General features: G+C 43.1%; 2 protein-coding genes across 2 annotated transcripts in view; one reads left to right on the plus strand and one right to left on the minus strand.

Annotated features, from left to right (window-relative positions):
* Nucleotides 1–1,032: 1,032 nt before the first annotated feature.
* Nucleotides 1,033–18,236, plus strand: MRAP (melanocortin 2 receptor accessory protein). The gene is made up of 3 exons (XM_076352972.1): nucleotides 1,033–1,191; nucleotides 6,480–6,579; nucleotides 15,999–18,236. The coding sequence occupies exons 1-3, from the start codon at nucleotides 1,086–1,088 to the stop codon at nucleotides 16,168–16,170; spliced, it is 378 nt and encodes a 125-aa protein (XP_076209087.1). The 5' UTR covers nucleotides 1,033–1,085; the 3' UTR covers nucleotides 16,171–18,236.
* Nucleotides 18,237–21,244: 3,008 nt separating this feature from the next.
* The window catches only part of URB1 (URB1 ribosome biogenesis factor), a 59,466-nt gene continuing 57,227 nt past the window's right edge, over nucleotides 21,245–23,483 (minus strand). Inside the window, 3 exon segments of the mRNA XM_076352961.1 lie at nucleotides 21,245–21,848; nucleotides 21,850–22,034; nucleotides 22,654–23,256. Coding sequence (XP_076209076.1) covers nucleotides 21,816–21,848; nucleotides 21,850–22,034; nucleotides 22,654–23,256 — 821 coding nt within the window. The 3' untranslated portion in view covers nucleotides 21,245–21,815.

Here is a 23,483-nt window from a genome sequence, read left to right on the forward strand (position 1 = left end):
AGGGGGCGGGGACGCACGGCGCGTGGCCACGCCCCCCCCCCGCGCACTGAGGTCCCGCCCCCCCAGCCGTTAACGGCTGCGCTGGTCGGTGTGGGGCGGCGGGTGTTTCCTCGTCTCTGTCCCCGTTGGAGGCCTGCTCCTGTGGGCCTCAGCAACGCGTACAGAAACGCGGCGGGGGTGTTGTATGCTATAGCGGTGGGGAGGCGCGGAAAAGATGGCGATACGTGTTTTGAAAGCTGCCTCTAACCGACCTGGCGCTTTTTGTGCTGTGTTTGCGTACCTTGCTCCCGGTTTTGTGTCCCGGGAGGCCTGCCTTTCCTCCGTGAGTCCAGTGCCGGCGCCTGAGTGAGCAGCCCTGGTCTCCCCAGCTGCAACGTACCCTGGGGGCTTTAGGGGCGCAGTCAAAAGCGGGCTGAGGGTCTGTTTCACATTTAGCGTGAGCAATTTCAGTTCAGTGAACCTCAGCGAAGCACATATGTGTGTGTTTGCCTAGGCACAGGACTGCTGAGGGCCAAACGCCTTCCACGGGTCTGCCTTCATCTTGGTTGGGAGCCTGCCTTTCCGTCCATTGCCTTTGGGGTGGAGGGAATGAAGAAGTAGGAAAGCAAAATATATGGTTATTCCAATACATCCTTTCTTTATGAAGCATTTTATCAGGTGTTACCTACTTCTTTGCATCATGAGAAATTCAGAAATGTCTTTCAGCCCAGCTGTTTCCAGTAGCTCCAGAGAGCACTGCGTTGCTGCAAGTTTCTGTGAGGGAAGGGTTTGTGACCCAGCTGGCACTTGTCCACCCCATTCTTAGGTTACTTGACATCCAACTCAGTTTAAAATATGCTGAGGAATAACATAATTGCCCGTCAGGAAGCGAGGATTACTTTTTAAGGGCTGCTGTTACATATCTGTCAGACATTAATTTTCATTGCTGCTAGATGTTTTTTAGTACCAAGGCAGTCCTTGAGCTGCGGGACCCCAGAGTGGTTTACATAGGCATCAGTTATGCAATCTCTTTCTGAGGGCGCTGAAGTACAATGAAAAAAAGTATTTGGTTGGAGTTCTGAGCTGGTTTAAAATGCACCACTGAAATGGCTAACAGGACAAACTCCTCTGAGTATTTTTGGTCGTATGAATATTATTGGGATTATATAGATCCAATTCCAGTAGATGGAAGCAAGTTGAAGGTTAATAAATGTAAGTATTGTAGAGTAGTAGGTGCTAATCTAGTACAGGAAAAATGTTGCATAGTTTGTCTCACTGACTTATTTTTTGTTTTCCTTGCAATAGAGACCATGCCGAGTTATATGTGCGTGGTTTGTATGGATGGGTGTCTGTCGTCCAAACTGACTGTGCTCTAATAGCAGTTATTACTAATACTGAAACTCTTTGCTTTACCTTACAGTATTTGAAACTGTAAGACTGCTGATACTAACTCTTACTTAGAAGGACAGATTCTTTTTTAGCCATTTGCTAAGTGGAAACCTAATGATTTGCAGATCTGTAGTTTGGGGTGTTAGTTACCTGCATGCTACTATCAGAAAAGTTGACTGAATGAGCAGAGTTTTTCATGAGACTATCGTGTTTTCGTCTTGGGACGTAAGGCTTACATTACAACTGATAAACATTCAAAACCTTAGTAAAAGAAGAAGTGTATGTTTCCGCTAGCCAGGAACAACAAACTGAAAACATAATCTATTGCCTTTCCTCCTTTGATTTAGTGCTACTGAACTGTAAGATAAAGTAATAATATACATTATTGTCAAAATACTTTATTGCCGTGGAAGCTGATTCTGCTGGGTTTAGAAGTTTATTTTCAAAGTATATAATATGAAATAGCATTCACCAAATTGACCCTGCGACAGTTAATTCCGTTTCACACTTGGTTTTGCACAATGAGATAGCGATGTCTTTTTATGGTTACTTAAAGTGGCGAGTAGTTACTTTTTTTTCTAATGTAGCTGCATTGGTTAGGTTTTGATAAGATAAACTGACAAGCTATGTCATGAGGGATTAATTTAACCGAGTATAGTTGGACGGATTGACGAAGATCGAGGGAGAGCAGGTAGGCATGTTTGTCGCTTAGGCTATAGGCAGCATTTTCCCTCGATTTCTGCCAAGTCTCTACCTATGGTTGTATCCTCATTTCAGCGACAAAGCTATGGGCGGTATGGTATGCTATTTAACTTACTGAAGACAACTATGACTGTTCAGATATGGTTTCAGAGACTAAAACTGCTTTCCCCAAGGTTATTGTAGTGATCTGGTCGGTAAGGAAAACATGATAGTCTTTCAAAATATTTTCATGTCTCTCTAGTTAACAGTGCAAGAAACTGTCTTTCTAATAGTAAAGATTGAACTGGACAATGCTAGGAGCTTCGTGTCCTTCGTTTGCCTTATGAGAGCAAGAATAAGAAAAGGGAGCCGAAACTCTTATTCTGCACTGCCTCTAGAAAAGCTTCTCTGTCCATTCTCAGGAGCCTAGGGTTTATTGCCTCCAAACTTAGAGCACCATGCCTTAAAGAAGGTGGTGTAAATATCCACGTCCTTCCATATATAAAATCTTTCTCCGTAATACTGTAGAGCAACATTTGGTGCTGCTGGGATCAGGCAGGTTATGGGCAGCTTCTCTAATTATCTTAATTTTAATGTTTGGGCAGATAATTACCCCCAAATTCCACCAGGAAAACCCCAAACTCCTGAGCTAAGCTAGCTGTAAGTCCCCAGCATGTGGCTGGCTTAGCAAAAAGCAGAAATCGGGAATCTAACCCTTCCCCTTTTTTCTCATTAATAACATCTTTCTAACATTTGGGTTGCCTGATACACAACAGAGGTGGAGTTTGTGTTACAGCATTTCCCTCCATGGCAATTTATAGGATATTTCTCTTTACCCAGCTGCCTGTTTTCTTGAAACTTGTAGAAATTGTGCTTCTGAGAGAAGATGCTCCCCCTCCGTTAAATTTAATTTGAATTTGTTGATAGTTTCATGGAGGAAATTGCCACATACGTGTGTGAGTGCTTATGAGTGAGCTCATAACCCTTATTTCCATTTAAAAAGCACAGTAAACTGATCTCTTACTGGTTTTTTTTGTTTGTTCTCTCTCCCTAAAGAAGTAGAGAAGTCTGCCGCCTTTCAAGTCTTTTTATATTCTAAGGAGATGATTTATGCAATCATACTTTGTGTTTATGCATCTCATCTGCTCCTACAGTAACTCCAACTTGATGTAGTTACAAAGGAGTGGGGGCCTCAAACATACAAAGTATCTGCAAGTTCCTGCATCTGGTGACTAGGTAACAGAGGAGGAACATTGCCAGTGAAGACATTTACTGACGGAAAGGCCGCAGGGCGAGATCATGCCCAGTTGGACACCAAAGGAAATCACCTTTGGGCTCAGCTTTGGTGAGCCCAATACAGGAAACCAGGCTTCTGTATTTCAGCTGCTCATCTCCCAGGCAAAGAAGAGAGAGAAAGATGCAAGCGTAGGGTTTGGGATGTACTTTTTTTTCCCCTCAGCAGGTTAATGTTAAGGCAATTTGAGTTCCCTGGGGCGGCTGTTTATGTAAGATATTTCTAGGCAGCTTATCAAAATGGAGTTCTGCTCCATGATTCGTGTCTTTCAAAGAGCTCACATTGGCTGTACCAATTTCTAAACTAAAAGTGTTGGGTTTGGTTTTCTGATAGCCAGGGAAGTGAAACTGTTTTTCTTTTTTTTTACTTCCTATAAAAATAGACATTTTTCCATGTCAGCAGTCTAGGAGGAATGGAGACTGCGTCATCTTGGTACTTTTATGCTTCCTTCTCCAAATACCAGTGGGAGAACAGTGAATTACAAGTTATAAAGAAAACACCAAGGGAAATAATTCCACATTTGGTCAGTTTCTTCCTTGTTTTGAATAAAAGCACTAGTCAAGCAATGAATATACTTTGTAGGTTTTCCTGTCTTTGCATAATATTTACACGCTTACCTTCAAAAGCCACTGTTGGGATTATTGTCTTCGTGTGCTTGGAACTGTATAGACGAAGTAAGTTCAGCAAGTCCTTGCCCTTTGTGCTGCAGATGAAATGTGATAATTTCCCCTCAGATAGCCACAAACATTCCAAGTTTGTCAAAATGTAGGACGCCTCCAGGATCACAATAACCGCTGTAGTGACGTTCCAGAGGGCCTCTGCTGATGGACTGCAATGGGACCTGGGCGTTTGTTTAGGTGCATTGCGGAGTTGGCCCAAATGGATCACAGGGTCGTCATAACCCCTGGGACGGGATTATAGCTCCCTAATTCAATTTTTCCTGGGTTTTTTTATTTAATGTAAAACAGAGACCCGAATCTCTGCACTTTCTTTCCTCTGTTATGTGGCCTGTCCCTGAAGCATTGTGAGACTGTGTTTGTCTCATGAAAATGAATCTGAATCCAGCTCTAAAGTCACGGTCTTGCTTTCTATTAATAGCATGGTGCAGCTCTCGCCGTTTTGTATAAAAATAATAAAAAGCTCAATTGGCCCATGAACTAATAGGCTATTTAAAAACATATGCACACACACACAAAAGGGGACTGTAAAATTTAGCAATAGAAAAGCCTTTTATAGATTGTTAAAATAAGTTGTCCCGGTTTAAAAAAAAAATCCTAATTGCAGGACTTTAAAAACAGTTAGGAAGTTTCTGTTTATCCCTCAAGAGTTCAAACTCCCCCTGAGACCTGAAGCAAATTTGATTAGCTTCAGTGAATTCCATGAACTATATTAAAGCTGCTTTTAAAAGATGAAACCAAAATAGCTCTGATAGGGAATTCTGTAAATCCAAACACTTCATTTCTGTCCCGATGGCCTTGAACACTTCAAAACTTTGAGTTTTTCAAAATATCCCTGGACCATGAGCTTGCTTTTTTTTTTTTGACAGAAGTCCCCTAATTCTCCCTTGAGGAGTTGGGGTTGGCCAGTAGCACCCCACTGCTTTTCCCCTTAATAAGTTTGGGAAGAGCAGGTCAGAATATTGGCCCTCACATGCTAATTTACAATCCTCTGAATTAAAGCTCAGTAAAACTTTTTTTAACAGAGGAAGAATAAAATAAGCTGACCCTCCACATTCTTACTTCTCAGTAGCCCAGCCAAAAGTCAGCTTTCCGATAAGACTCCGGCTGGGTCAGCTCTGGTTTTAGGTTTAAAAGGAGCTGGAATAATTCCCCCTAATCTCTCTGTGGCTCTGATGACAACACGTTCTGAACTTTTTCACAAAGAAACACCTAATCAAACATATTGGACCTGTTTCAAAGAACACAATGTTTTCTGTCCTTTCAGATGGAAGATTTATTTTATCTCCGTCAATATTTGTCTCTGGAGTCAATGACCCTTCTTTTTCACCTCAGCCTAAGTGAGTAGCCGGTTATGAATTCAGGGCATTTCTCGACTTGTGCCCTGCAGAGCACCCAATGTTTTCAAGGCTTTAACTGGGACGTTCACCACCACCACACTGATCCCAGGAAGGAGCATTTTTGAAACAGTGACCAAATGTGCTACTGGGGCAGGAGCGGATTCATCCCATCTAACAGCGAGCCCGTAACTGAGGCAGTCATTTCAGCAGCGCCATAGCCTTCATTCATGAAAGAGCAACTCCCTTTTCTCCCCCAACTAGCTCATACTCCCGTTAGCACTGGTCACCCAGATCAGGGATCAGTTCATCTTCTTTTCCTTTTATAAATTAAAAAAAACCCAACGTTTTCATCTGAATCGGGGATAACAGCAGTGGCGGGGTCTTAGGCTGGTTTAAACCAATTGTGAACCCATACTTCGGTGCTAGGAATCCACTTACTTGTTCCTTAAAGAAACCACTTAGTCCTGATAAAGTAGGCTGCATTTTGAACTATTTTATGTTGATTACAGAAGTATTGCAGCTGAACAGGGAAAGGTTCACATTCTCTTCCACTGGACTGATGTGCTGTGAGGGTCACAGGCACTTTTCAACAAGCTTCCCTTGGCATTTCTCTTGGTAGAAAATGTTTTCAAGGCTAGAATTCCCTCCCTAAAAGCATCATCTTAAAGATCATGGATTGTTGTACTTTTTCACCTAAGAGCAGGATTTGGCTATACACTGAGCGGTAATGGCTCAGTCTTGAGTACCACACTGCTTACTGCACCGGGATTTTGTAGAAGAAACCGTATCCCCTGCAAAGAGCTGAAACTGTGAAAACCATCAGTGCTCAGTATCACCTTTTAAATGTATATTTAAATGACTAGCATAGTGCTAGTCACCATCACACTTACTGGATTTTTTTCCCCAACCTTTCCCCCAGCCCTGACCACGCACTGTTACAATAAACTGCTAGGAGGCTCTTAAGACTTTTAACAAATTGCCACTCAGATTGCTCTCTCTCAAGGGTTTAATTAATTGAATTAATTAAATGATGCACCTTTCTTAGAGATCATAAATTATGTTGCTGTGTTGTATATTTGCTATGGTACCAGTGACAGAATTACTGTGTTGTGTCCACAGATTCTATTGTCATAGCCTTTTGGGTTGGGCTTGCTGCGTTTGTGACGTTTCTTTTCCTTATTTTACTGTATATGTCCCGCTCTGGATCAACTCCAGTAAAGTAAGTACAACCAGAGATAAAGTAAGTATAGATAAGTGTGATAAAATAATCTGCATGAAACATTCATTCACTGCTTCAAGTGATCCGGCAACTACAACATTTATAATTGCACACAGAGATGACACTTTTTACGTTATTATGTGGTTTGAGTGTCTCTCAACCCACGGCTATTCACTGTTTGTATTAATCACCTGGATAAAAATAAATCCATAGCTGATGAGGTTTGCAGGTGACAGAAAGATGGGGGAACAGTAACCCACGAGGATAGGCTGAGCAGTCTGGTCTGCTTGGTGTGTTGGCAAACAACATGCATTTTACTTAAGCCAGCTGTCCAGGTTGCACACTATGGAAGTAAGAGCGTTTGTTTTACACAGAGAATGGGAAAGTACCTCTTGTAAACCACACCTGAGAAGGAAGTAGGAGTCATGGTGGTAAAGCAGGTGAACACAAGCTCCCAAAGCAATTCTGTAAGCCTTGATCAAATTAAGTGAAAATTTATTAGTGAAATCCGGAAGATTTCATTGTATGCACACCATTGCTTAGATCATCCCAAGAATGTTGTACCTACGTTAGAGCGCATTCTTTAAAAGGGTTTTTAAAGAAACTGGGAAGAAGCGGGGAAAAAACTGATCTGAGTTCCAGAAACACATCCTACAGTGCGAGAAATCAACTCAACTCAATTAGTTTCTCAAAGAGCAGTGGCTCAAAGATGCTCCTTGTGAACTGTCTGCATCTTTTAGAACACTAGTGTCCAATTCAGGAGCCCCATGATAACTATCAGATGGTAAAGTACCGTACTAAAATGCAATGGCTGGAAGCTGGTGCGATACAAACTCAGATGTACCACATATTTTATGTGAGGGTAATGATTCACTGGAACAGTTGAGAGTAGAATATTAAAAGGGTTGTGATTAATTCTTCTTTTACTTGATGACAACATCTGAAAAACATGCATTTGTATTCATCCAAAAATTTCTGTGATGAGTCTATGGTCTATCATTCTCTGGCCTGTTATGCAGAAGGTTAGGCAAGCGTCTTTCTGGCCTAAAATAAGCGTATGACTCAGTCCTTAAACACTTTTAAGTTCTTGTAGGTTAAATTAACTCAATGAAATTATTGATTTATAACTGGCTGAAGATCTGGGCAAATTTTCCTTTTTCTTTTTTTTTTTTGTTTTGCAAATCCTGGCATGAGTATGACAATACCTTCCTTCCCAAAGATGGCCCGTATCTGAACTCCCGTCCTTCAGCATAGCAAGCCCATGGTAAAACTACAAATACACCGAGAGAGAGTATTAATCAGTTGGAAGTGTGGTTGTGAAATGACTTGAAACACCTGCCAACCATGGATGTGTAGCGTTCACAGTACCAGTCAGCTTAGGAGCGAGACAACATGGTCAAACTGGGTTTTCTGTTGGGGCAGAATCTCCTGGAATTAGACTCAGGCCATTTCATTAGTGATTAAAGTTTACAGGTGTGATTCTGTCACTCTCACCTGAGCAACCTTAATTTAAATTTCAGTGGAGTACTATTCAGGGAGACAGACTTGGGTCTGAGCTAGCGAGTAGCCCAGTAAAGCGTAACAGCATCTTCAGGCTCAGAGTGTGTGCAGCATATCTAGCTCTGCAGAAAGACATCCCGGAGCCACACGTTCGTGTCATCCAGACTGTTTTTACAGCTGGGCTTGACAAAACAGGGAGATATCCTCCAGTGGCAGATAGATGGAATGGCTAATCTAGTCTAGTAGGGTGTTTCCACCTGAAACCTCCATGACTGAAGAGAGGCTGCATAAATGTGTTGACAGGCATGTCCCCAGCCTCCTAAAAGATTCTAGACCCTGTCCTGTGAAGGTAGCTGTAGCGGATGTGCCTGATGGAGACGCAGCGCCCGCTGACGTGCAGCACCCACGTGTTGAATGGGAATGTAGTTCTAACACTGCCTGTGATTTTGAACTTTGCCTAAGGACAGGTTTCTGTTTGCAGCTTTCTACATTTGGTTTACTTTGTTTGCTGCTGTTTTTTCTGGCAAACACGTTTTATGCAAACAAGGATGCATTTGCCCACTGCTCCTCCTAATCTGATCAGGATGCAGAAAATTCAGCTCAGCAGATTAGGCGGAGGTTCAAGATTAGGTCACAAACAAGCAGAGGGAAACAAGTATAATATGGCAGTAAAAAGGAGCACTAATATTCTAATTTATTGGCACCCTAAGGGCTCTGGCATGCTCACAAAAGGTAACAACAACAATAAAAAAGGCAACTTGCCCAAATAAACCACAAAGCGGGAGGCAAGCTAACGGTACAAGAAACACATGGAAATGGACATAAAATTACAGGGTGACAGAGGCATGTTCCCGTTAATTTACTGTTCCTAAAAAACTGGCAGGAGAAGCTTATATACATGAAAATCTCAGGGTGTTTGGAAGACATAAACAAAACTATTAATTTTTTTAAAATTTTTCACCTTTGCATCATGTTACTGAGTTAAATACTTGGCTTAAAAATATCCATATTTATCCCTAATATGTTCAATTTTGCCCATCGAAAGAGCTGTTGTGAACAAGGCAAGGCTAGGAGTGTTTTGCAGAGAGCCCAGGAATCATTAATGGAAAGCAGTATTGGATGAGATTTGCTCAGGCTTTGAAATCATCCTGTCTTACCATTTTTCTAGGCTTGAAACATACTGTAAGAAAACAATTTTAGGACTGACGAGACTATTCAGCCCCCCCCCCCAAAAAAAAAAAAACAACTTGCCCTTTTTGACTGAGTTGCATTTGTTTTTTAACCCCCACTCCAATTACACTTCTCCCAATTCCAGCAATAAAACAAAGTGGGGTGCCTGAAAGAAGTTCTTCCTGTCAACTTCCACCATCCTCCCCTGTCGTCGTCTCTGTTACGTAATCCCTCCGTTACCCTTGGCATGACGGTCATCTCATTTCTGTCTTGAAATCTGTCTCTTTTCCCCTGATAATTCTGATACATTCACCCAACAAACGTACATACACGTCACTGGTCAAGGCTGGAGAACTTTTACCTTCGCTGTTTCTGTGCTCATCCATCTCTCTGTCAAGCCCAGGGGCATATAGGGCAGCATGTACTCTTCCAGCTTGCTCAACCGCCTGGTGAAACAAGCGTGCTTTCAAGTCTGGCAGTTCATAAGAGTGTACCTTCTTGCTTCAGCTGACTGTCGAGCAAACCCCCGCCGCCGCAAGTCGGCTGCCTTTTTTGTCAGCTGGATCTCTGTGGGGTCCCTGAAGGTTACGTTTTGGCCTTGTATAACATGCAGTGATTGTATCCCTTCCACTACTGCATACACGAAGGTCTTCCTGTTTTGGCAAGGGCATGCCGTCTACCACAGTATGGTCTGATGATCTTTACCTGCACATCCGCACAGAAAAGAAGTCAGTGTCAAAGTGTCTTCTGAAAGCCGTATGCAACAACTAGATCTCCTTATGCCACAGCATAATCCTTAGACACTGAGAGGTCCTGGACCCGAATCCATGATCTGATTGCACCACACTCTTCTCTGCAACACAAAGTAGTTTGGTGCCAAGTCAGATGAGTGAGTTCGGGAGCGGGGGGAGGGTTGATGCTTGCAAGAGAGCTGCAGCAAGGAATCCATGTCCCAGTCCCTTTTGTCACCATTACGCTATCCCTACAGAAATAAATAAAGAAAAAAGGTCTGGGGCATGGGACCAACTATTTCCAACCCATTAGCATGCCAAGGCAGTTGATTAACACACTGCTGTAATCAAGAGCCAGTATTAACATTTGCTTCAACTATGTTTCTTACCATCCAAAATGATACAGAAAAATAAGGGTTAGTGGCTGGAGACAGTTCCTGGCCAAGGCTGGAACTTCATGCGCTGGAAGAGGGGCAGGGAAAGTTCCTTCCTGGACCTCTCAAGAGGACACCCTGGTTTCCCGTGCATTTCACTAGAGGCTGTGCATTCCTGACAGCCGTGACTGAGACCGCCGTGGCCATCCAAAATTTTTTGGCTATCACTTTTCTACCGGACAGGGTAATGTAGAAGAAAAAAAAAAATTGGGTACGCAGAGAGTTGGAAGATCTGCATGTCTCATCCCTTGTCCACATTTCTCGCTGCCGTAGTAGCCTCGGAGAGGCTCAATCAAGGGACTCCGGACTCCTTGGCAGCATGAGCCTTGCTGGCTTCAGACAGATTTCTTGCAATCAGAAACCCGATTCAGTGTTTAGATATTTTTCTCCCCTGACTACCACCAACTTTTACCCAACATTTCTGGGGCATATGGTAACATAGTTTGAGGATGCCACTTGCCAGAGATGTGGGAGCTGGCTTGAAAACACTTGTTCTACAGCCAGCTTTCTTCTCAGTTTGCAGGCGAGCGTTTCCTTCATGGACAGACAGATAACCACTGATTTGGTGGACAGACTGTACAATGTCCATGTGCTCTTTCAATTTTTTGCTCCATCCAGATCAATTGCAACAGCTGCTTCATTCCTGGAACTGGGGAACTCATTTGGATATTTGACAGCTCAGGGGTTTTGGTCCCTAGGACAGAAAAAAAATCTATAGCAATATCCTAGATCTCACATGAGGGCAGATAGTTTTCAGAGGGTTGGTTTTTTTAGCTTACTTTCAAGATTGTGATATTCATTAGTGAACAATATAACCACCATATATTACAATAACAAAAAGGTACCTATTCCTGTACACGAAGGCAGTGAATCTGACACTCGAGGCACCATATTCCTCCAGATGACAGTAAGACGTGTCATAGCTCTACTTGGGCATGCTACCTTGTCTTTGGGGAGAGGAAGTCCTTATCCTCATGAGAGGTACTTCTCTGGCTAAGCAGACCACGCTCCTGTTTTCTGCTTTCTTAAGGCAGCTGCTCCTGTTCTCTACTTTCTTCAGCCCTCTCTTTCCTATCACAGTAGACTGTTTCCTGGAATCAAGGTAATTTGTCTGTCTGTAAACTCACGTAAGATATACTCAGCTGCGATCTCTACCTGCTGTCTCTCACTAGTGGTAATCATGTAATCTCACACCCAGGTATCTTGAACTTCCTAACCAAGATTGGCTAAGAGCTCAGAAAGAACCTGGTTTCTCAGTGGTACTTAAATCTCATGGTCGGGACTCTCACAAGACCAGTATTTGAGGTCTACAGGACTTGTCTGCATAGATTACAGCATCATTCCTTGTGTCAGAAGAAGCTGAGACAGCTAAGTCTTTACAGTTGGCTTCCCATATACAGTGTTCCTGCGGATCTATCCCAGTTTCTCCCCTATACAGTTTCTGAATTTAATCTCAAACAGCAGATAATAAACCTTGCTACTCTCAAGCCTCTGGTTTCAAGGGATAAAGCTGTCTTTCACACCTCCATCATTAGGAGAACTTTCTCTGTTTATGTTGACAGAACCAGCTCCCTTTGATGTGAGCAGCTGTCAGACTCCCAGGAGCAGAGGCTGTAAAAATGGTTAGCTATGAACTGTCAAAGCCTGTTAAAAGACTTCAGTCACCAGAGCTCAAATTACAGTGTCTCCAGAGGAAAGTGTTCTCACTCCTGTCATCTAAAGAAACATGCTCCATACCTTTTAGCAGGTATCGTGCCACTGGAGAGAGGCCTGGGATTGGTGTCACACTTGGTAGGGTGGTGCTGAGGTTGTTCAGAGAGAACTGATCTCCATGTGAAAACTAATGGGCTGGGGTTTTGTTTAGCACCAGCCACTGCGTGAATGTATGTGTGAACTCAAAGCCAGGAACAGAGGTTGCTTACCAGTAGCCCGTGTCCCTCCAGAAATCCCATGCACTGAGACTCTGCGGTTGCGGGGACACCGTTTGCTGGATGCAAGGTCAGAACACGCCCTCTGCGGCTGCTGCTCAGACATTCTCCAAGTCTGGTGCCACCAGGCAAACGTCCGTCCAGGCGGGCTGTGCAGTGGGCTGCACTGCTCAGGTACTGGGAAGCAGGCTGGCTGTGTTAGCTTTAAGGCGCTCTCCGTCGCTTTCTGAAGTTCTTCCTGGTTCTTGCCCTTTCTCCTACAAACTGAAGTGATGGGGCTTTTTGTTTTCAAACTGTTAAATGGTTTTAAATGACACAAAAAGGCTTCCATCTAATAGTGACCAGACAGACATTTACAAGTGACAATCAAGAGAGTGAAGTAACTCTTGAGCCACGCATTCAAATAGTGTCCTATGAACAACCGTACTATCAAATCCGACATTATCTCCTCAGAGGGTGCAGAATGCCAGTCCAGGCAGTCCTGAGATTATGTCAGCTCGCTCTCAAGGGACATAAACCAAACCACAGACAGCTCGCGCACTGGAAGAGATTTGAGAGTGCTGCCCCCGGAGGGCAGGGATGCAGGCTCACGAAGTCTCTGCCCAGGTGCTATACCTCTGCGGAGGAGAACAAGTTCTTGTATTTATTAAGTTGGTCAGTATTTCTCATTTCTCTGCCTAGTTAAATCACAATGCCTTGGCATTGCATCTTGGCTTAACTGATAAACTTCTTCAATAAAATTAGGGCTAAACATATATTTGCATTTAAAAAAAAAATCATAGTTGTTCATTAATGAAGACTGCCAAAAAGTGATCACTGTGGATAGACAATGTGATAAATATATGAAATTTTGGAATTACGGTATCACCTACTCCAGGCTTTCAAAGATCATGTCTGTCCCCAGAAATCCAAAAATACAAAATATTCGCTCTATTTTTTTTCCTGAATATCTCAAGCTTTTCTGTGTGCCACGATTCACTGTCTTTAGGGAGAACAGTTTATGGAAAACCTGCAGTTCTCAATGAGAAATATTATTGCCAGGGTTGAGGCTTTAAATTTAACATATTAATATTGTTCGAATAGGTCCATCTTAACTAGCTGTCCAGTCTGTGCTATATGACGTGTTTGCTCCTCCTTGTATCACTCTGTCTTTATCTGCATCTTTCATTCAGAGTGACTTTACATTTACTTCCAGATCACTGATGAAAATGCTGAACAGGGTCGGTGCTTGTGGAGCCCTGCTAAAAACAGCCACAGTCAGAGATCATTCTCCAGTTACTCTCCGAGAAGCCTAATTCGCCTAACAGGGGTTTAATGGGGCTTGTGTATAGTTCTTTTTAGAGAAGGCGGTATGGAATACTAAGTCAAACGCCTTACTGCCGTTTAAATAGCTACATCTATGCAGCTACCTTTATCCTCCAAATTGTGTTCCCCTCAAAAAATGACATCAGACATTTTTCACCGTACCTGTCTTTCTATAAAACCACACTGTCTGGAATTAGTTTTTCTGTCCTTTGAAATACTTTTTCAGTTGTATCTTATCTTAGCTTTAATTCCATGATTTTGCCTGGGGCTGAGGTCAGTTGCACTGCCTCATAGTGACCTGGCTTGACCAGTTCGCTCTCTTCGAGCACTGGGACACCAGGGCTCTTCCAGCCTCCTCAAACTTCCCTGCTGTTCCAGCGATGGTTAACGATTAACAAGAGCCGGCCAGAGTTCTCCTCAGACAGTCTCCAGGTCTCTGGGATGCAAGTTCTCCAGCTGATTTTAAAATATGGATAGCTAGCTGATGATATTTAGCTACTTAATGGACTGGAAAGAAAACGTCCTGTTTTGGTAAGAGTACTTTTGTCTTGCTTCTGTCAAACAGAGAGAAGAGAGATGTCTTGAATATGCCCGCGTCATAGCAAAGAAAACCCCAAATCTGCCTGCCTGTGGTGGGCCTGTTGCTGAGACCTTTGGGTTTTGTTTTGGTTTTTTGAATTACCATTAAGCAAAATCCCTGTTGTGTTAGTCTTGTCAGGCACAGATATTTTAAGGTTTCATTAGCAATTAATCAATATAAATCTGAAGTTATGCAGTTTATATTTCCCTTCCTCCAAAGTATTAAAAATAATTATTTTCCTTTTCATCCCATTTACTTTATCTTGTTTTCTAGATTTTGGTTGTTATGTTTGTCTAGCCACTGCAACACTGGCTTTTAGTCAAAGATGTCTTCTTTCTCGTCTCTGAGGCCGTGGCTCCAGGACATTAATAAGACTTTTCAAACATTTTCCATTTTCATTCTCACTTTTGGGTTACATTTTTCTTCCCAATGTACTTTTCCTCCCCACCTTTGAAGCCCTAAGGATCTAGTAGTAGTTGGGATCTTGTGTTCAGCCATATTGAATGGAACTTACTGCTTCTAGGCCAGGACTCATCTGCTATGTATTTTTTAAGGGTGAAGTTTGGGAAGCTGCTGGGAAGAGGGCTCAGGGAGGAGGAGGCAGGGTGCGCTCTGCTGTTCTCATATCGTCGCCCCCTCCACCCCACCACTAACTTGTTTTTCTGGCAGAACCACACATCTTTGTATTATTATTTGTACACCGGAAATTTCCTGCTACCCTAGTCCTACCCACTCCTTTGTAGGTCTGTCCCATTTTCTTGCTCAGATCCCCACCAGCCCTTAGAGCTGTGTCTTGCCTTTTCCCAACCCCAGTGTCAGGGAATCGCTCCCAAATATCACACATCCCTCTTGTTCTTGGCCCCCATGACACCAATTCACAGTCACACGAAGCTCTTACCCCTCTTCTCTTTCCCAGGAGCAGCCAGGACAGTTCCCTTCACCCTCGGTACAGAGCAAGTCATAGCAAAGTTTCTCGTTTCCTCTTTAAAAATCCAGCTAAAGAACCAAGCTTAAGGGCTGGACTGAAGGTCCCATCTTGAGGGGGGGAGGGGGAGTCACCACACATCAGCTGCAGCTCACACTTTTGCTGTCAGTCATACTCCATTTCCAGGTAAGGACATGATTCTCATGGTGGATAAAGAGGGCTGGAGTCCAAAAGCGTCTCTCATGCTGGATTCAATGTCTTTTGTGTTAGAAGAACCATCTTCTCTATTTCTTAAAACTTTGCCAATGTACTTCCTTATGAAACTGCTGCTATCTGTCTTCCAAACAGATGTCCCTGATAACTGTACATTTTTTTTCTCTCCATGCATTACAGACAGGTGATTGTAGGGAACCAGATAGAAGAAAGCAGTTCCAATGGTGAACAGCCTCACTGTGATGATCTCAGTAGCCCATGCTCAGACGTGGTTGCTTCTCAGTCACCTACCTCCCTTTCAGATGAAACTGGCATTCACGGAAGGATCTGAGCCTGAGTTAAAACTGCAACAGCTTAAACAAAACCAGCAGTACAGTTTGCCTGACTGCAGAGAAACGCTCAGTGCTGTGACTGCCTATTAAACACTGATACTACAAACCTGAATTAGTTCAGGAGAAGAAGAAAAAGAAAAATGTCTTTCAACAACGGACAAACCTGAAAAATCCTGGATGCATAAGAGGAAGTCCTAACGGCCATGTTTGAGCAACGTTGCTGGAGTTGCCTGATCAGCATTTTAGATCAACATTTTAGATCCTGATGATGATGACTGTAAGATTTCTTTCTCTTTTTTAGGTCAGGATTCCGACTCAAACTCCTCTCCCAGTTACGTGGTGCAAAGGGTGTGCTGCCGGTTGAGTGGTTCTCATTAAGACCCATTTGGCTGAGAGCAGTTTTACTCCTCCAGCAGGAAGCCTATGCCAGTTACGCCCCGAGTCCTGCAAAGAGTTCTGTCTTGCTCACCTGAATGCACACCGAGTCCTGTTATCTGCGGGGGTGTCTCTGCAGCATCAGTTTTCACTGGGTTGTCTTGCTGTGAAAGAAAGCAGCATCCCGTTGACCTTACTGAACAGGCAGCATAACCGACATTGTTTATATATCATGAGAGCCACAAGTCATCTATTTCTGGCTCCGTTCTCAGGTCACACTCATCAGCTGCATCTTAGTGACACCTCCGCTTGGTCATCCTCGGAAAAATGAGCAGCAATGATGTCAAGCGCAACGTCAACAATAAAACTTTGCTTTTTGAAGGGTTGCAACTTGCTTCACTAGCTTAAAGCTCAGCAGTTCCCTCAAGGATAGAATATGCTTTTTATTTACTTTTCTATTGCAAAAAAATATTTGGGTTACTTAAAATTTATTAAAACACTGCTTACCTAGAACAGCCTTTAATAAGCTAATGGCAGCACTAATTATCTCAAGTGAGCGTCTTACTGAGGAAAGTCATTAGCTTTACCTGCTGCCCAGAAATACAGTTTTGCTATCAATAACCAATTACTTTTTGCTTCCATTTTGAAATGGTAGATGGAAAAGAAACTGAACAGTCTTGAAATGATACCTGCCAGTTACCCAGGCTTTAGAAAAAGAGAAGTGTGTTTACCATATTTTATATCAAAGGAAAATGCTGGCAAAACCGCAAAAGCAACATCGCGTTTCTGCACGAGTTGCCTGCTTTCAGCTGGGGCTGACAAATAGTTTAACAGAAGCTACAGCCCTCCGTGAGAGGGTCACGGCAGCTTTTCGGTGAGGTGGAGAGGACGGGTTTAGCTCAGTTGGAGCAGAGTTGGAAGGGCCACTCGCACTCCCTCCCCCTTCAGTGGCCTCTGCTCTCTCCGCCTCTCCTCACCCGTGGAGCTCCACCAAACCCAGGCAGAACCAGGCGAAGGTCCACGAGAGGGTGAGGAACCCTTAGAGCTCCAGTAAGCACGAAGCTGGGACTGCAGAGTCAGGCTGAGGAAGGCAGCGAGGGCTGGAATAGATGCAAGAGTGCATAGCTAGTTGCTGGGCTGAGGAGAACACAAAATTCTTTCGAAACTTGAGGAGAAGCTTAGAAATTCAACGTCCCCAAGCAGGCGGCAAAAACTCCTACAGCAAAGCACTGCCAGAGCAGCCTTATGCTACATACAGGGAGTGTGGGCTGTGACGTTACCAGAGAGTGGGTGGGTTGGGCTGCGTTAAAAAAGCCTTAAACACGAGAGACAGACCAAACCACCAGGCATATATTTGTATTGTGGGGTTTTTTTAAATCTTCAAATTTTTTAATCTCTGAGATAAACACTTCTGCAGTTTGCTTTTCGAGCAAACTGACTACTACTGGTGTTGGGCTTGGAAACCTGTCAAGGCGTAAAGTCTGTTGAGTCGGACTGAGTCATGGGCAGATGGAGAAAACAAGGAAAGGCTGCAGGAACTGAAGGTGCAGTTGGAGAGAGAGAACCAAACGTTTCCATCAGTCAACTCAGATGGCCACAACAGCCTTCTCCTCCCCTCAGATACCCTTACCTTTTGCCAGAGCTGAGGTAGTTCTCACAGGAGATGTGAATCGACTCCCTTGTTGGCACCAGCTCTCCTGCTGCAAATTGGGACAGTCACCTTTAACCCCACTGCAATCACACGGTATCATCAACGACAGTCTGAAGAGGACCCGACCATCTAGACCCATTCTCCTCCTCAAGGACGCAGCAACTGATCACTCCTGCCACGTCCGTCTACCCTGAGCTAGAACATCTCTCCTGTAACGGTTCTGCACCGCCTGCCGGCGCAGTCTGCTCCAGCATCCTCCTCCCTGACTCATGACAGACTCGTATCACCCTGTTTTTCAAGAACCCCTTCTCTACAAATAGATTCCAAGGGGATTTCTGAAAGATGTGAGTACTCCCATTCGTAACAACTGGTGTTCTTTCACTAATTGCACTGGAACATGACTCAAAGTACATAACCACTGAAAAGACTTCCCCCCCCCTTTCAAATTACCTGGAAATGGAAGGCATATAGCATGACATATATAAAGAGTAATAAATAATATGCGAAATGCAAGCCTATCTTATAGCACCTAAGTTGGGAGGAGGCGAGTGGGGGAGCGAGAAATGCATTTCCTTCTGTGACGTTTCCATTCGTACCCATTTCAAGGCCCTTCCGGTGCTTCGCTCTCCACAGTGAGCACTTTATTTCCCCTTCCCCCCGAGTCCTCCATTAACAGAGGCCTTCCCTGTGTGGCCTGCAGCATTCATGGATGGTTGAAATGCTGCACCCGCCAGTCAACAAAGCGTGACCCAAATCAGCTCACGCTGCTGGTTCAAAGACATAGTTGACTTCTATAAAAATGTCACCCCAAACCACTACCCCCACAAAAGCCACATCGTTTTGCCCAGTCGCTCATGCTATGTGAAGTCCTCTCCTGCTAATGTGTCAGATGTCCTCGTCCGAGGACTGGCACCAGCAGCCCATTGCCGAGATCCGTTTCAAAGCCTAAGGAGCCCCACCTGCAACTCAAACTGTACGTGGTCTATGCACCGGGCACAACAGGAAGCAGTATGTTCTTCCGGGCTGCTGACTTCACTGAGTTTTTGTGAATTTTGAGTAAAAGGCTTAAAAGGCCTGTCCTGGCAATGACTTCTGTGAGGTTAGCCCAGACCGCTGGGCCCGCTGCACAGGGCTCTGGAGCTTCATCCACATGGTTCTCATCACAACAGCATCAAAGTGAGTAACTTGTGTTAAATTGTAGAAACTCCTTGTTTTAAAATGTAGGCCCATATATGCCGCAAGTTTTCCATTTCCAAATGCTCTCCACAATTTATTTTAATCAAGCTTAATGTCTTAAAATAATGACTCTCCATCTATATATAATTATATATATAATTATTAAAATGCATTTTGAATATGTTGGCAGTAATTCACACACACAAATCATTCAACTGCTAACCATCTATGGCTTTTAAAGATACTTGACGATCATTTCCAGGAGGACTTCATAATAATCTTTTAATTGCCACATTACTAGAATATATCAAAGCTCAGAGGCGGTGAGAGATTAAGCCTTATTTTTAGAAGTTCCCACATGCACAGCTATGTTCTCTTTACTGATAAGCACATGCGAGCTATATATCTTTTACATGACAGGCTAGTAGCTTTAAATTGTCAGTCCATTTGCATTCGTTTTCTCTTTCTGTTTCCAAAACTACCATTTAAAAAAAAAGGAAAAGAAATGCGTATGAACAATCCTCTCTTCCAACCTTGAGTATTTTGGTAATAGCAGTACTGGAGATACTAACAAAACATTACAAGCTAGGGAGAAAGTGCTCACTGCTGGGCCTTGCTGAATACTTAAGGCCATCAGAAAATCATCACTTGAGCATGAACCCTTAGGGTGGATTCATGTGCAATTGGTCAGGGTTTAGATACACTACCGCAAGGAAAGCATACCAACATGCATGACCGGCCCTACTCGTAGTCACGGTCTCCTGATACTCCTCTCCACTTCTATAGCACCGTGCATCTCATTAGCTAAAGCCCGCTATAGGCCTGAAAGTTACCTTCCGTATTTTAGCAGTGACGAAACTGCATTCGGAAATCACTATTTCCATCCAGAGAGAGAAATACCAAGGGGTGCAAATAGCTGTTTAAGTGTAAGTAATTTAGCACGCCTGTTTGCACCTGCTGTACCTATTTCTAGAATCGGATCTCACTCGAGAATCACTCTTCCAACCGGCTGAGCTTCAACACACGAATTCTGCCCCTGCAGGTACCACAGTTACACAATTTAGGTTTTTAAGCAAACATGGCCAAAGGGCATGTGAAAGGCTATTGCAAGGCATGCAAGTGCACGCCCAAAAACATTCTGGGCTCGCAACTTGTTGGAGAGTGTGTAACAACTGGGTTGTGGCATTTAGGATTTGGGTTTTGTTACTTCATTAAGGGATCGGAAGGGGCTACACTACACCACATTACATATTGTGGTGGGTTGGCCCTGGCTGGCTGCCAGACGCCTACCCAGCCGCTCTCTCACTCCCCCTCAGCAGGACGGGAGGAAAATGGGATGAAAAAGTTTGTGGGTCAGGATTAAGATAGGGACATTGCTTACCAGTTACCATCATGGGCAAAACAGACTCAACTTGGGGAAAATGAATTTAATTTATTGCCAATTAAGATAGATTTGGGTAGAGAAAATATGTTTCCGCATTACTGTCCTTAGGTTGGTTGATTGGTCTTACCTAATTTCTTTAATTCTCTCAAGCAAGTCATACTATAAACCGCTGTTAGATGTGCTCAGTCCATCAAGACAGCTGAAAAACTCCTTCCCTATGTGTCATGAGTATTTTCTTTTCCAGTTAGATGAGATGAAAAGACACCTTTTGTTTTGGAACTCCTTTGGTTTCATGTTGCCTGTCTGGTTTTTTTTTAAATTAAGTAAAATAAGGTTTTTTTCATCGCAAAGAAGATTTCCTGATGTCAGACCCTAGGGATTTTATGTGACACAAAATCTAGCCTCTCATGGGCTTGCAGCTTTTTCAAGAAATATTTGTTATTTTTAAATCAAGTCTTGATATAGATATTATGGCTTCTTTAGGACAAGAACATTTATATGTAGAAGCAATCCTCATTATTTGCGTCTCCTGGTTTTTTATTTTAAAAAAATTAAATAAACATCACAAGGAGTGTGCATTTCTGATTTTTTCCCGGTACAGAATTTGTACAAAGTACTTGGGCACAGCGCATATTCATGAGTCAATTTAATAAATCCTGTTTTACATTTCAAAGGTTCAAGTTCAGGCTCTGCATGTTTGCATATCTGGAATGGTATGTTAAACTGCCCTCGAGGCCACATTCAAGAAATATTTATCAGATTTCACAGAGAATTTCCAATAAAAAACATGTATAATCAATGAGCAGCAAGCCATTTGGGTTTTAGTTCCATCTCTCATCTTTTCAGAGTGGAGAGAAGATGGGCCTTTGTTCCAAGTCCCAGCAGTGGTGATGGTCAGGGCTTTTTTTAATTAAAAAAAACACCAAAAAAAACCTCAGGAAGGACAATAAAAACAGACCAGTTCTGATAGAAATGCTTTCAAAAGCCATTTAATTTAAAAACAAGAAGAATCCCAGACCATCATGATTCCAGTGTTCAGTCTTCTATTCATACTGGTTTTGGTATCATATAACATGAAAGAAACTGGGTTCTTCAAGAAATAGTAAATCATCGTGGCTAAACCTCTGACTACTCGTTCTTTGCACTTATACCACATTGTGGTGAAGTTCTGCAGTCCTTTCTCCCCACCTTATATTGGAGAGAGGATGGATTTTAACTACGTGGGGAATGAAATACAGTCCAGAGGCAGTGCACTAATCAGTCTTTTTTGATTCTTCATCAAGTTAAAAATGCCTGTAATAAAAATGATATAAATAACATTCAGTGTCCCATACTGTTCAAGAAAAGGGAAATTACAGCTTTAATGTTCCACTGAGAGATGACAAATACAGTTTCCCCCCTCTGAGTTTGCACACAGTAATAAAATATTCATCTTTATGACAAAACAAGTTAGATTTGTATGGAGAACAGTTCAGGAGGGTTTCATGGCTCGCAGCAACGATGGCAGAGCATATAACATAAAAGATTAAGTGTCAGTTCACTGAATTAATGCCCCAGTGTAGCCAAGTAAAGGGTTTTGCAAAGAGGCATAATAGTTTCTTCTCCTTGTTTATGAGTTTCCAAGTCATCATCGTTTAATTTATCATCTGTACTACTGCAGATCAATTTGACATGGGTTGTTAACATATCTGGCTCTTGTGCTCCAAGCCATATGTCCCCAATGTAAACAGAGGTCAGGAATACACAAACAGCTGTGGAAGAAAAATCGGAGAAAAATCAGAACAGATATTCTTCTATTTCCACATAGTAATACAAGCCCAAAACATTTTACCTCTGGACCTATGTTTTAAAATAGCTCCTAACCCTTTTCCTAGATGGAAAATTTGTGGGGTTTTTGCCCATGCAAAGCCAATGATCCTCCTCACACTAAGGAAAGAAAACAGTTTCTTGTTAGCACAACATTCTGACCTCTTTAAATAAAAAAGTTTGAAATCTGACCTGTGGCTTTTGCTATCAAATGATAACCTTGAACAGCATACGGACCAGAAACCATACCCACATGGACTCATTGTTGCAGATTATTTTTCCCCTTGGAATTATACTTTTTATACCTCACTGAACTCCATTTTAGTCCTAGAAAGGAAAGTTTCTTTGAGGGACTATCAGAATCCCCTACAGTGTGAACCTATTCTGTGCTACCAACCCCTGTGCCCATAGCACCAAAGACACAGCTTGTACTTTGTGAAGTTATGAGCACCAGCGGACGTGGGCAAACTTCAAACTGTTTTGACGAATAAAAAAACCCACGGAAGCGCCTACTTTCTACCATTACCGCCTTGTAACGTGAGTGAAAAGGAAAAGACAAGTTACCTTTCTTGTTCGCATCCTCTTCCGTCATTGCTGACAGGCACAACGTTTTCACAAGTTCATGAAAGCTGTTGTTGGTCAGGCCCTGAGCATCCATTAGGTGAAGCATGATTGAACTGAACAGACAGAGCTCTTCAAAGAGTCCAGCCGTCCCACTGCTGGCCTCACAGATCTGGGTGTAAAACTTGAAGATGTTGTTTCTCAATGTCTCATCCCTGAGCATCTCCTGCACTGCCACTGGGTGTGGCAAGATGCAATTCTGTAGCCACCGCAGAGTTAACGAAACGTTTTGCATATTGAGGCTGTGCTCAACCATGGACTTTATGAGCCATTTAGTTACTACGTAAGTGGATGCACAGGTAAGACTGACTGTTTCATCCGCAAGGTCAGCAGATTTGAGGGGCTCCCCTCGACGTCTGGCAGGCGGAGCTGGGAAAACAGGCTCCCAATGGGCAAACACGGAAGTCAGATGATCTCTGCATTTCTCCAGCTCAGAGACTTTCAGGTCTGCAGCAGTGTCGTCTTCTCTTTCCGCCTCATTCTTTTTCCGAATGTGATGATATGCACGAGATGAGGCTTGAGATTTGTTCTTTTCTTTAATATTTTCTGTAAGAAGAAAAACACCACCAAAACAAACATCAGATACTCCAAATTATTTTCTTGGTACCAAATTATACAAGAAAGACGGTACCACGTGTTGTTTCAGTTGCTACAAGGGTAAGTACCAGCCTCATTCAGCAGCCTAATTGAGCCTATGCAATTCAGAGCAAATGGGCTACAGGCAGCTCCCAGTGACTCACAGGCTGAAACACTTCTCTGAACTGGATCGCCTA

The sequence above is a fragment of the Aptenodytes patagonicus genome, chromosome 1 (assembly GCF_965638725.1).
Source record: "Aptenodytes patagonicus chromosome 1, bAptPat1.pri.cur, whole genome shotgun sequence".
Taxonomy (NCBI): Eukaryota; Metazoa; Chordata; class Aves; order Sphenisciformes; family Spheniscidae; genus Aptenodytes; species Aptenodytes patagonicus.